The sequence below is a fragment of the Hyla sarda genome, chromosome 4 (genome assembly GCF_029499605.1).
Source record: "Hyla sarda isolate aHylSar1 chromosome 4, aHylSar1.hap1, whole genome shotgun sequence".
Classification (NCBI taxonomy): Eukaryota; Metazoa; Chordata; class Amphibia; order Anura; family Hylidae; genus Hyla; species Hyla sarda.
Window position 1 is genome coordinate 383317692 of NC_079192.1, and position 12424 is coordinate 383330115.

At 43.2% G+C, this 12424-nt stretch overlaps 1 protein-coding gene across 12 annotated transcripts in view; it reads left to right on the top strand.

Moving 5' to 3' along the window:
• The window catches only part of FLT4 (fms related receptor tyrosine kinase 4), a 350628-nt gene that overhangs the window by 299718 nt on the left and 38486 nt on the right, over nt 1-12424 (top strand). For all 12 annotated transcript variants that reach the window (XM_056516978.1, XM_056516982.1, XM_056516985.1 and 9 more), the window contains 2 exons: nt 4611-4773; nt 6113-6254. In XM_056516978.1, the coding sequence (XP_056372953.1) occupies nt 4611-4773; nt 6113-6254 (305 nt within the window). The remainder of the gene's footprint in view (nt 1-4610; nt 4774-6112; nt 6255-12424) is intronic.

Sequence of the window (12424 nt, forward strand, 5' to 3'; positions counted from 1 at the left end):
GAGAGGGGGATGAATGGAAAACGGCATTTAACACCAGAGATGGACACTTTGAGTATCTGGTCATGCCCTTTGGTCTATGCAACGCCCCTGCCGTCTTCCAAGACTTTGTTAATGAAATTTTTCGTGATCTACTATACTCCTGTGTTGTTGTATATCTGGACGATATCCTGATTTTTTCTGCCAATCTTGAAGAACACCGCCAGCATGTCCGTATGGTTCTTCAGAGACTTCGTGATAATCAACTCTATGCCAAAATAGAGAAATGTCTGTTTGAATGCCAATCTCTTCCTTTTCTAGGATACTTGGTCTCTGGCCAGGGACTACAAATGGACCCAGATAAACTCTCTGCCGTCTTAGATTGGCCACGCCCCTCCGGACTCCGTGCCATCCAACGTTTTTTGGGGTTCGCCAATTATTACAGGCAATTTATTCCACATTTTTCTACCATTGTGGCTCCTATTGTGGCTTTAACAAAAAAAAATGCCGATCCCAAGTCTTGGCCTCCTCAAGCGGAAGACGCCTTTAAACGACTCAAGTCTGCCTTTTCTTCGGCTCCCGTGCTCTCCAGACCTGACCCATCTAAACCCTTCCTATTGGAGGTTGATGCCTCCTCAGTGGGAGCTGGAGCTGTCCTTCTACAAAAAAACTCTTCCGGGCATGCTGTTACTTGTGGTTTTTTTTCCAGGACCTTCTCTCCGGCGGAGAGGAACTACTCCATCGGGGATCGAGAGCTTCTAGCCATTAAATTAGCACTTGAGGAATGGAGGCATCTGCTGGAGGGATCAAGATTTCCAGTTATTATTTACACCGATCACAAGAACCTCTCCTACCTCCAGTCTGCCCAACGGCTGAATCCTCGTCAGGCCAGGTGGTCTCTGTTCTTTGCCCGATTTAATTTTGAAATTCACTTTCGGCCTGCTGATAAAAACATTAGGGCCGATGCTCTCTCTCGTTCCTCAGATGCCTCTGAAATTGAACTCTCTCCTCAACACATCATTCCTCCTGACTGCCTGATTTCCACTTCTCCAGCCTCCATCAGGCAAACTCCTCCAGGAAAGACCTTTGTTTCTCCACGCCAACGCCTTGGGATCCTCAAATGGGGTCACTCCTCCCATCTCGCAGGTCATGCGGGCATCAAGAAATCTGTGCAACTCATCTCTCGCTTCTATTGGTGGCCGACTCTAGAGACTGATGTGGTGGACTTTGTGCGAGCCTGCACTATCTGTGCCCGGGATAAGACTCCTCGCCAGAAGCCCGCTGGTTTTCTTCATCCTCTACCTGTCCCCGAACAACCTTGGTCTCTGATTGGTATGGATTTTATTACTGACTTACCCCCATCCCATGGCAACACTGTTATTTGGGTGGTCGTTGATCGATTCTCCAAAATGGCACATTTCATCCCTCTTCCTGGTCTTCCTTCAGCGCCTCAGTTGGCTAAACAATTTTTTGTACACATTTTTCGTCTTCACGGGTTGCCTACACAGATCGTCTCGGATAGAGGCGTCCAATTTGTGTCTAAATTCTGGAGGGCTCTCTGTAAACAACTCAAGATTAAATTAAATTTTTCTTCTGCATACCATCCTCAATCCAATGGACAAGTAGAGAGAATTAACCAGATCTTGGGTGACTATTTACGACATTTTGTTTCCTCCCGCCAGGATGACTGGGCAGATCTTCTACCTTGGGCCGAATTCTCGTATAATTTCAGAATCTCTGAATCTTCCTCCAAATCTCCGTTTTTCGTGGTGTACGGCCGTCACCCTCTTCCCCCCCTCCCTACCCCCTTGCCCTCTGGTCTGCCCGCTGTGGATGAAATTTCTCGTGATCTTTCCACCATATGGAAAGAGACCCAAAATTCTCTCTTACAGGCTTCTTCTCGCATGAAGAGATTCGCAGATAAGAAAAGAAGAGCTCCTCCCATTTTTTCCCCTGGAGACAAGGTATGGCTCTCCGCTAAATATGTCCGTTTCCGTGTCCCGAGCTATAAGTTGGGACCACGCTATCTTGGTCCTTTTAAAGTTTTGTGTCAAATTAATCCTGTCTCTTACAAACTTCTTCTTCCTCCTTCTCTTCGTATCCCTAATGCCTTTCACGTCTCTCTTCTTAAACCTCTCATCCTCAACCGTTTTTCTCCTAAATCTGTTCCTCCCACTCCTGTTTCCGGCTCCTCGGACATCTTCTCTGTTAAAGAGATTTTGGCCTCTAAAAAGGTCAGGGGAAGAACTTTTTTTTTAGTGGATTGGGAGGGTTGTGGTCCAGAAGAGAGGTCCTGGGAACCTGAGGACAATATCCTGGACAAAAGTCTGATCCTCAGGTTCTCAGGCCCCAAGAAGAGGGGGAGACCCAAGGGGGGGGGTACTGTTACGCCGAGCGCTCCGGGTCCCCGCTCCTCCCCGGAGCGCTCGCTACACTTCCCTCACTGCAGCGCCCCGGTCGGTTCCACGGACCCGGGGCGCTGCGTTACTACCTCCGGCCGGGATGCGATTCGCGATGCGGGTAGCGCCCGCTCGCGATGCGCACCCCGGCTCCCGTACCTTACTCGCTCCCCGTCAGTTCTGTCCCGGCGCGCGCGGCCCCGCTCCCTAGGGCGCGCGCGCGCCGGGTCTTTGCGATTTAAAGGGCCACTGCACCGCTGATTGGTGCAGTGGTTCCAATTAGTGTTTACACCTGTGCACTTCCCTATATCACCTCACTTCCCCTTCACTCCCTCGCCGGATCTTGTTGCCCTAGTGCCAGTGAAAGCGTTCCTTGTGTGTTCCTTGCCTGTGATTCCAGACCTTCTGCCGTTGCCCCTGACTACGATCCTTGCTGCCTGCCCCGACCTTCTGCTACGTCCGACCTTGCTTCTGTCTACTCCCTTGTACCGCGCCTATCTTCAGCAGCCAGAGAGGTTGAGCCGTTGCTAGGGGATACGACCTGGTCACTACCGCCGCAGCAAGACCATCCCGCTTTGCGGCGGGCTCTGGTGAAAACCAGTAGTGACTTAGAACCGATCCTCTAGCACGGTCCACGCCAATCCCTCTCTGGCAAAGAGGATCCACTACCTGCCAGCCGGCATCGTGACATCTGCTGACACCTAATGCCCATATCAGGAACTGTCCAGAGGAGGAGAAAATCCCCATTGCAAACCTTTGCTGCTCTGGACAGTTCCTGACACGGACAGAGGTGTCAGCAGAGAGCACTGTGGACAAGACAAAAAAGAAATTCTAAAAGAAAATAATTTCCTCTGTAGCATGCAGCTGCTAAAAAGTACTGGAAGGGTAAAGATTTTTTATTAGAAGTAATTTACAAATCTAAAAGAGAAGTTTCAACCACACCTCAAGAATACCCCCCTGGCGGGTGCACAGTGAAAAAAAATGGTTTGGAAAACAGTTAGTTATGAATAATGCTAAGTTTTATTAAAATACAATGATAAAAAATAATATATTGTAAAAAAAAACATTTTAAATATTCATTTTCTTATCGGTAGGGACCGATTTATCAACCGCATTTAACCTCGGATACTAGGTTGTGAGCTGCACACATATTTCTTGTTTTTAAATTCACAAATCTGTTTAACTTTCTGGCACCAGTTGATTTAAAAAAAAAAATAATAATAATAATTTCCACCGTCTTAATCTTATTTTGCTGGTATATAATGAACTCATCCTCATAAACAATGAATATATCTTCTTGTTTTTGTTATCTCTCTGCAATGAATATAGACGTTTAAACAACCTTTTACAATGGACTCTATCAGCGTTTCTATAGGAAACAAATGCATTGAAGCATCCAATGGTCCCGGAACCTAGGGGAACACTGAGAATAGAATCATTATACAGGGACAGTGCACAAGTGTAATGATGTTTATGATCCAATAATGTAGTAATGTGAACCCTGCTCAGCACTGTAAATGTAAATGTGATCACATGGGCACCACAGTTACACCCCCGAATGGCAGTTATGATTAAAAACTCTTATACTAAATGATGAACTCCTAAAATACTGAATTTATGTATTAAATAATAGATGGTAGACTAACTATCAAATATGTAGACACACCAGCACATTTGGCTTAATTTCATAGTAAGTAAACTTATCAATATATTTTTAGAGTCTGGTATGATGCAGGATACCTACACAAACATGAGGAGAACATACAAACGTCATGCAAAGGTTGCCCTGGGTCGTATCAAAACCCAGGACCACGGAACCCCTATCAAAGGTGGTTATGACAACTAGACCAACAACCTTGATGTAGCGGCCAGTTTTCTAGGCCTCCAGGGCTATCCTGAGAAAAAGTGTGTTAGGGCGTAATGAACTTCCTTAATGGTTAAACATAGAAATCCTATTATATAAATATTCATAAATATGTATTCTTTTTGAAATAAATACCAATGCAAAGCACGTTAATGGTTGCCCACAATGAAATGTGACTTTGGTGATTTCTTCCAGCTACGCATTCTGTATGATACTGCCTATAGCCACAGATTCTATACATGATTGTAAAATAGAAACATGTGAATGTAGTATTTTGTACCATGCTAAGTAGAATATTACTTCAAGAAATATTATCTAGTGACCTGTCAACCATATGCTAAGTTAACATCCATTGTTCCATTGTTTTCCAGTTCCACCACAGATCCACGAGAAGGAGACTTCACCACCAAATATTTATGCCCAAGGTAGCCGACATGTCCTGACCTGTACTGTGTTTGGGGTACCAGCTCCAACATCCATCCAATGGCAGTGGCGGCCATGGACACCGTGCAAGATGTATGCACGGCGCAGCGTGTAGGTTCCCTTTTATTAACCTGTCTTTGCCATAGTTATTTTTGACCTAAAATGATCCTAGAAAAAATGCTTTGTGGTGGTAGAAATATAGCCTAGTAAGACACTTTTCACACTGCTTTTTGCTGAGTATGGTGGCAGTATACATCAGGGGACTCCCAGATGCATAATTCATACATACCAATGCCACGTAGTCCATTATACATTGAATCCAGTGTTAAAAATAAAAGCAATTATCACAATGGACTCTTTAAGTGTTTCTATAGGAAACACATGTTTTGTAGTCATCCATTGGTGAAATCTAGGACTGACATAAGAACAGAAGCATTATACAAGAGCGGTGCGCAAGTGTGATGATATTTTCCATTAGGGTGCTTCCACCTCTGGCTTGGCGGTCATTGCAGGAGACGGGCTCTATTATAGTTTCTGTGGCCCATCACTTGCAACATGACAGGGTGAGTGCCAAACCGGGGAGTAAAGTGCACTAATGAAGCTTCATCCAGCTGAATCTAGCGATCGGTGGACGGCTCAGCACTAAGACCCTGACCAATCAAAAAGTTTGTAATGTGTCTATGAGAAAAAGAAAGCAGAGCTTCCCAAAGGGCAGTGTATCCCGATCAAAGGAGAGAGCAGGAAAATAAAGAGGGGGACCCCCTTTATGGGTCTGCTCACCCTGTTAGGTTGTGTATTAGACACAACTGCTGTTTAGGCATAGAAAGTATCAGTGGTGCAGCCTTTCCGGTGTCAGCGTGGAGGTTTTCGTTCCGATTGTAGTACTAGAGTATAGTGGGAGAAAAGGCCGAGTTCTTGGCACAGTCCACCAGGCAGAGAGTAATATATATCTCATAAATATCTTTATTGATCATTCATAACGCGTTTTGAGGCTGAGGAGCCTCTTCATCAGATGTGCTGGATTGTACACACCAGCACATCAGACAAAGAGGCTCCTAAGTCTCAAAATGCCTTATGTATAGTCAATAAAGATATTCGTAATATATACATATATATATATATATATATATATATAACTCTCTGCTTGGTGGATTGCGCAAAATGCGTTATGTATAGTCAATAAAGATATTTGTAATATATATAACTCTCTGCTTGGTGGATTGCGCCAAGAACTCTTTTCTCTCTTCAGTCTTTTTCCTCCATTTTACTCCAATCAAAACTTTTGACATGTCTGCATAACATGTCAAACGTTTTGCATAATAACAGTATTTCATAGTGTAAAATCTAAATTTTTACTATGTGCAAGATAAAATTCTAAAGTGAAAACAGAACAAAGAATGTAAAACTTTTATTTACCGTCTTGTTATTTTGGGTTGTTTCCACCTTACAGGCCCCACCATTCTCCTCCCCTCAGGCAACAACGTGACAGAATGCCTGAGTGCAAAGACTGGAGGGACGTAACCTTGGACAGTGATGTGAACATCATTGAAAGCATAGATACTTGGAACGAGTTTGTGGAGGGGCGGAATAAGGTATTCATAAAGTCTCTGGGTGATATTCCCTGATTGCATTGCACTTCCTCAAGTCATCCTGGCAGGAACAATCATGAATTATTGGGGAAGTCAATTATCCACAATACAACAACATGAGCGTCTGCACTCAATCTATTCTTCAATCAAGGAAATGCCCAAAAAAATTCATAGCAGCAAGCAGAAATAACTCTGGGGTTATTTTACTGGGTTAAACGTGCAGTTAGCATCATACAATGGCCTTTCACTACTCTTTGTATCTTTCTGTATGAAAGCATAAAAATAGTCAACTTGATTTATTAGTAACAGGTTCCTAAATTTCTTGAAGTAAATAGAGAAGATACAGCAGTAATGGCATAAAAATAAATAAAAAAAAGTAAATACATAAAAAAGTTAAGAAAAATAAATAAATAAATGAATGTAAGATAACATTTTTAATATAGACTATATTCATACTATAGTCATTGATTGATACTTATAATAGATCTTTATTGGTTAAGGCAGCACAACCCTTTCTGTATTTTGTATTGTCCAGTTGCCAGACTCAAGTGGTACACCTACTTTCCACTAAATGGTACCAAGTAGAAAGAGAGAGAAGACCCACGGTAGTGGTGGAAATGCAGGTGTCACAAACATTGTTTCATGTAATGGCAAGATGTCACTGTGCCTTTTGACAATAATTTAGCTCAATAAATTTATACAACGTTTCAAGACAGTGCTCTTCATCAGGCTTGTAGGAGTAAGACACCATGTGTATAGCCAGTACTGAACCTTCGTAGGGATCCGATTCCATCTAGATGTGTTTAATATCAGATTCCATGTGAACCGGCAGAAAAAAATGTGGCATATTCCTACAGATTCCATATTAGCAGAGTTAAATAGGTACACCTAAAGTAGGTTGGACAGGCACACCAAAGGATCCTAAAGTGGGCCCAGGCTTTGAAATGATAATGGGACTAATCTTCTGGAAGTATTGCTTCTAGAGGATGATATGTCCATAATTTGACACTGTGTGGCGGCATATGAGCATCACTTGATCTCGGTGGCATCCCAAACCACATTATCAAGAGTGAACCAAGACTGGTTGAACCATGAACCGACATCTGACTGAGCAGCAGGCCAGATGTGGTCGATCTAAGAGGTGATCTGTGAGATCTGCTCCCACTCCTTAAAAAATATGCAACAATTAATGGAGCTTCTGCAGTGGTTGTGGGTTAGGTGGAGTATGGATGATGCTTTCCACCTTGAGAACTCTGTTCCCTGACATCTGCAAGCCCTGATTGCCAATAAAAGTGAACTTACTTTTATTGAGTAGGTGTCCCTAATGTAGTAATCTAGTCAAGGGGTGCTATGGGGTCCTTGGAGAGAGCATGCCCAATCCTTGTTAGTCCAATTTCTTTTTCTATTCGTAAAGAAAACTGTGCATAACTCATCTCTCCAGACCTTTCTGTCCTGGGGGGCAAAATCATATGCCACAATAAGAGCCATTTTCTTATATGTTATGGGGCCTCTCATCTTCTATGTATGTAACTAGATCTATGTGTACCCAAGACTGTATCTAAAAAGGGGGATCCTCTACAATTGGAGAAAAGAAGGTTTCTACATCAACATAGAAGGGTATTATTTACTGTAAGAGGAAGTTGTCATGGTGAACTCACTAACTGAGCCTGGATGATTTTTTGGATTGTAAAAATATAGTCATTAGGTTGTGAAGAAGGGTCATTGATGCCGGGATTTATTCTAAATGCCAGACTTGGAGTTGGGAAGGATTTTTTCCCTAAGGTAAGGAAAATTGGCTTCCACTGTTCCTCATGGGGGGGTTTGCGTTCCTCTGTTTCAACATTGCAAACTAATAGGCTGAACTGGATGGACGTATGTCTTTTCTCAGCCTCATAAAAGATGTTACAATGAAATACTGGCAACCATTTCCTCCACCAGGGAGTCTGATCCGCACACAGCTGTAGATGACTCCATATAGTGTTACTGGCATTTTTCATGGTCATAAAACTAAGGCCTATGTGCAGCAGCAGTGGCAGGTATTGTAGAAGGTGTGGGGACCCTGGAGAGTGACTGAGCCTCTTTGAGACGGACTTTTGCCAAGTGCTGTTGAATTCAAGTGCTAAAAGCTCCTAAAAGCCATTGAGTTTTATTACTATGTTTTTTAAGATGATGTCACAACCTTACATTCACTTACAATATAGCCTAGCCATTGCAGTAAAACAATAAATATAGCATAAAAACCTCCACAAATCAACAAAGTCTGTAAATGTAACCTATCTCCCTTCTCACTGTCAGCAGAGCAGAATGGACACAGGATGATACATTTTACCTCTATTGATACATCGTAGCGAACGATCAGCACAAGAGAGGGCTCTTGGGACTGGATCGAATTTATAAATTTCTATATCACAAAGTACTTTAACCTGTTAAGTAGCCAGGGCGTACAGGTATACCTTGACACCCTGGTACTTAAGGACCCAGGGCGTACCTGTACGCCCATGGGAATTTCGGTCCCCGCCGTGCATCGGGCGGGGACCGGGGTGACTGCTGATATCGATCAGCAGGCACCCTGCGCAAATGCCCGTCGATTCCAGGTCATACGGGTCTATGGTGACCCGTTGACCCGGAAAATAAGGGGGATCGGGGTTGTCCAAGACACCCACGTTCCCCCTGAAGGGATAGGAGTGAGGTGGCAGGGATGCCACCCCTCCTATCCCTGCTATTGGTCATCCATAAGCGACAACCAATAGCAGATCGGGGGCGGGGGGGTTAACTTTCGGTTTCCCCCTCTGCCCACCCACAATAGATGGGGCAGAATGGGTAAACCGACGAGGACTGGCACAGAAGTCCACTCACCCATCGGCAACGGCAGCGGGCGGTGATCGGCAGGCGGCGATGACTTGTGGCTGGCTCCCTGGATCCTACGGTAGCCGGTGAGTTGCCTAGCAACATCTGAAGGGCAACTGTTTGAGACCACTATACAGTGGTCTCTAAACTGTAGCCCTCCAGATGTTTCAAAACTACAACTCCCAGCATGCCCAGACAACTGTTTTGCAACAGCTTGGGGGGCTACAGTCTGGAGATCACTGTGCAGTGGTCTCTAAATTGTAGCCCTCCAGATGTTGCAAAACTGCAAATCCCAGCATGCCCAAACAACAAACAGCTGTCTTGGCATGCTGGGAGTTGTAGTTGCGTACCTCTAGCTGTTGCATAACTACATCTCCCAGCATGCCCTTCGGTGATCAGTACATGCTGGGAGTTGTAGTTTTGCAACAGCTGGAGGAACACTGGTTGGAAAATACTGAGTTAGGTAACAGAACCTAACTGTAGGTTTTCCAACTAGTGTGCCTCAAGCTGTTGCAAAAGTACAACTCCCAGCATGCACTGTCTGTCAGTACATGCTGGGAGTTGTAGTTTTGAAACAGCTGGAGGGTACATTCATACGGGCAGGTTTACAGTAAGTTTCCTGCTTGAAGTTTGAGCTGCGGCAATTTTTTTTTTCAACAGCTGGAGGCACCCTGTTTGGGAATCACTGGCGTAGAATACCCCTATGTCGACCCCTATGCAATACCTAATTTAGTCCTCAAATGCGCATGGCTCTCTCTCACTTCCTCACTTCGGAGCCTTGTTGTATTTCAAAGAAACAGTTGAGGGCCACATATGGGGTATTTCCGTACTCGGGAGAAATTGTACTACACATTTTGGGTGGCTTTTTCTCCTTTTACTCCTTTACACCAGCCTGTTAGTGTAAAAAAAAAAATTTACACTAACATGCTGGTGTTGCCCCATACTTTTTATTTTCACAAGCGGTAAAAAGAAAAAAAGACCCCCAAAATTTGGAACGCAATTTCTCCTGAGTACGGAAATACCCCGTAAGATGGATGTAAAATGCTCTGCGGATGCACAACAAGGCTCAGGAGTGAGAGCGCACTGTATATTGTATATTTGAGGTCTAAATTGGTGATTTGAACAGAGGTGGCTGATTTTACAGCAGTTCTGACATAAACGCAAAAAAATAAATACCCACATGTGACCCTATTTTGGAAACTACATCCCTCACGGAACGTAACAAGTGGTATAGTGAGCCTTAACACCGCACAGGTGTTTGAAGAATTTTCATTAAAGTTGGATGGGAAATTTTTTTTCACTAAAATGCTGGTGTTACCCTAAATTTTTCATGTTCACAAGGGAAAATAGGAAAAAAGCCCCCCAAAATTTGTAACCTAATTTCTTCAGAGTAAGAACATACCCCATATGTGGATGTAAAGTGCTCTGCGGGCGAACTACAATGCTCAGAAGAGAAGGAGCGCCATTGGGCTTTTGAAGAGAAAATTTGTCCTGATTTTGAAGGTCACGTGTTTAAAAAGCCCCCATAGTGCCAGAACAATGGACCCCCCCCCCCACATGTGACCCCATTTTGGAAACTACACCCCTCATGTAATGTAATAAGGGGTACAGTGAGCATTTACGCCCCAGAGGTGTCTGACAGATTTTTGGAACAGTGGTCCGTGAAAATGAAAAATGTAATTTTTCATTTGAACAGCCCACTGTTCCAAAGATCTGTTAAACACCAGTGGGGTGTAAATATTCACTGCACCCCTTATTAAATTCTGTGAGGGGTGTAGTTTCCAAAAGGGGTCACATGTGGGGGGGTCCACTGTTCTGGCACCACGGGGGGCTTTAAAGAAAAGTGGGGTGTTAAGGCTCACTGTACCCCTTGTTACATTTCCAAAATAGTATGCCATGTGGGTTCTTTTTTTTTTTTTGCTGTTCTGGCACCATAGGGGCTTCCTAAATGCAACATGCCCCCCCCCCCCCCCCCCCAAAAAAAAAAAAAAAACATTTCAGCAAAATTTGCTTTCCAAAAGCCAAATTTGACTCCTTCTCTTCTGAGCATTGTAGTGCGCCAGCAGAGCACTTGACGTCCACACATGAGGTATTTCCATACTCAGAAGAGATGGGGTAGTTTCCAAAATAGTATGCCATGTGTTTTTTTTGCTATTCTGGCACCACAGGGGCTTCTTAAATGTGACATGCCCCACCAAAAACTATTTCAGAAAAACTCACTCTCCAAAATCCCACTGTCGCTCCTTCCCTTCTGAGCCCTCTAGTGCACCCACAGAGCACTTGATATACACATGAGGTATTTCCGTAGTCGAGAGAAATTGGGTTACACATTTTAAGAAGATAGCTCTCCTTTTACCCCTTGTAAAAATTCAAAAACTGGGTCTACAAGAACATGCCAGTGTAAAAAATTAAGATTTTTAATTTTCTCCTTCAGTTTGCTGCTATTCCTGTGAAACATTTGAAGGGTTAACAAACCTTTTGAATGTCCCTTTGAATACTTTGAGGGGTGCAGTTTTTTATAATGGGGTCATTTATGGGGTATTTCTAACATGAAGGCCCTTCAAATCCACTTCAAAACTGAACTGGTCCCTGAAAAATTTCGATTTTGAACATTTTGTGAAAAATTGGAAAATTGCTGCTGAACTTTGAAGTCCTCTGATGTCTTCCAAAAGTAAAAACATGTCAACTTAATGATGCAAACATAAAGTAGACATATTGTATATGTGAATCAATATATCATTTATTTGGAATATTCATTTTCCTTATAAGCAGAGAGCTTCAAAGTAAAAAAAAAAAAATGCAAAATTTAAAATTTTTTCATAACATTTTTTTAATTTTTCACCAAGAAATGGTGCAAGTATCGACAAAATTTTACCACTAACATAAAGTAGAATATGTCACGAAAAAAAAAAATCTCGGAATTAGAATGAAAAGTAAAGGCATCCCAGAGTTATTAATGCTCAAAGTGACAGTGCTCAGATGTGCAAAAAATTGCCGGGTCCCACAGTGAAAATTGGCTGGGTCCTTAAGGGGTTAACTTACATAACTATCCATGTAAACTGGTCCCTTTTACCAAGATGAAGTCCTCTTTTTTTTTATCCCCGGAGAAGACTCTATAATTAGATCCTATGGTTTTCCTTTTGCAAGGAAAGTTCTGCAGCATGTAGCAGAGCAGCTTCCTGTTAGGATACACAGTCATGTATGCGTCTGTCTTGTAGTGAGTGACCTATACTAACATTTGTGAGATCTGATGACCTTTTCGAGGCTCCCTGGTGGGTTCATGTGTTGAATAGATACGCTGTGACTAAGTGCCTGCTTAAAGGGCA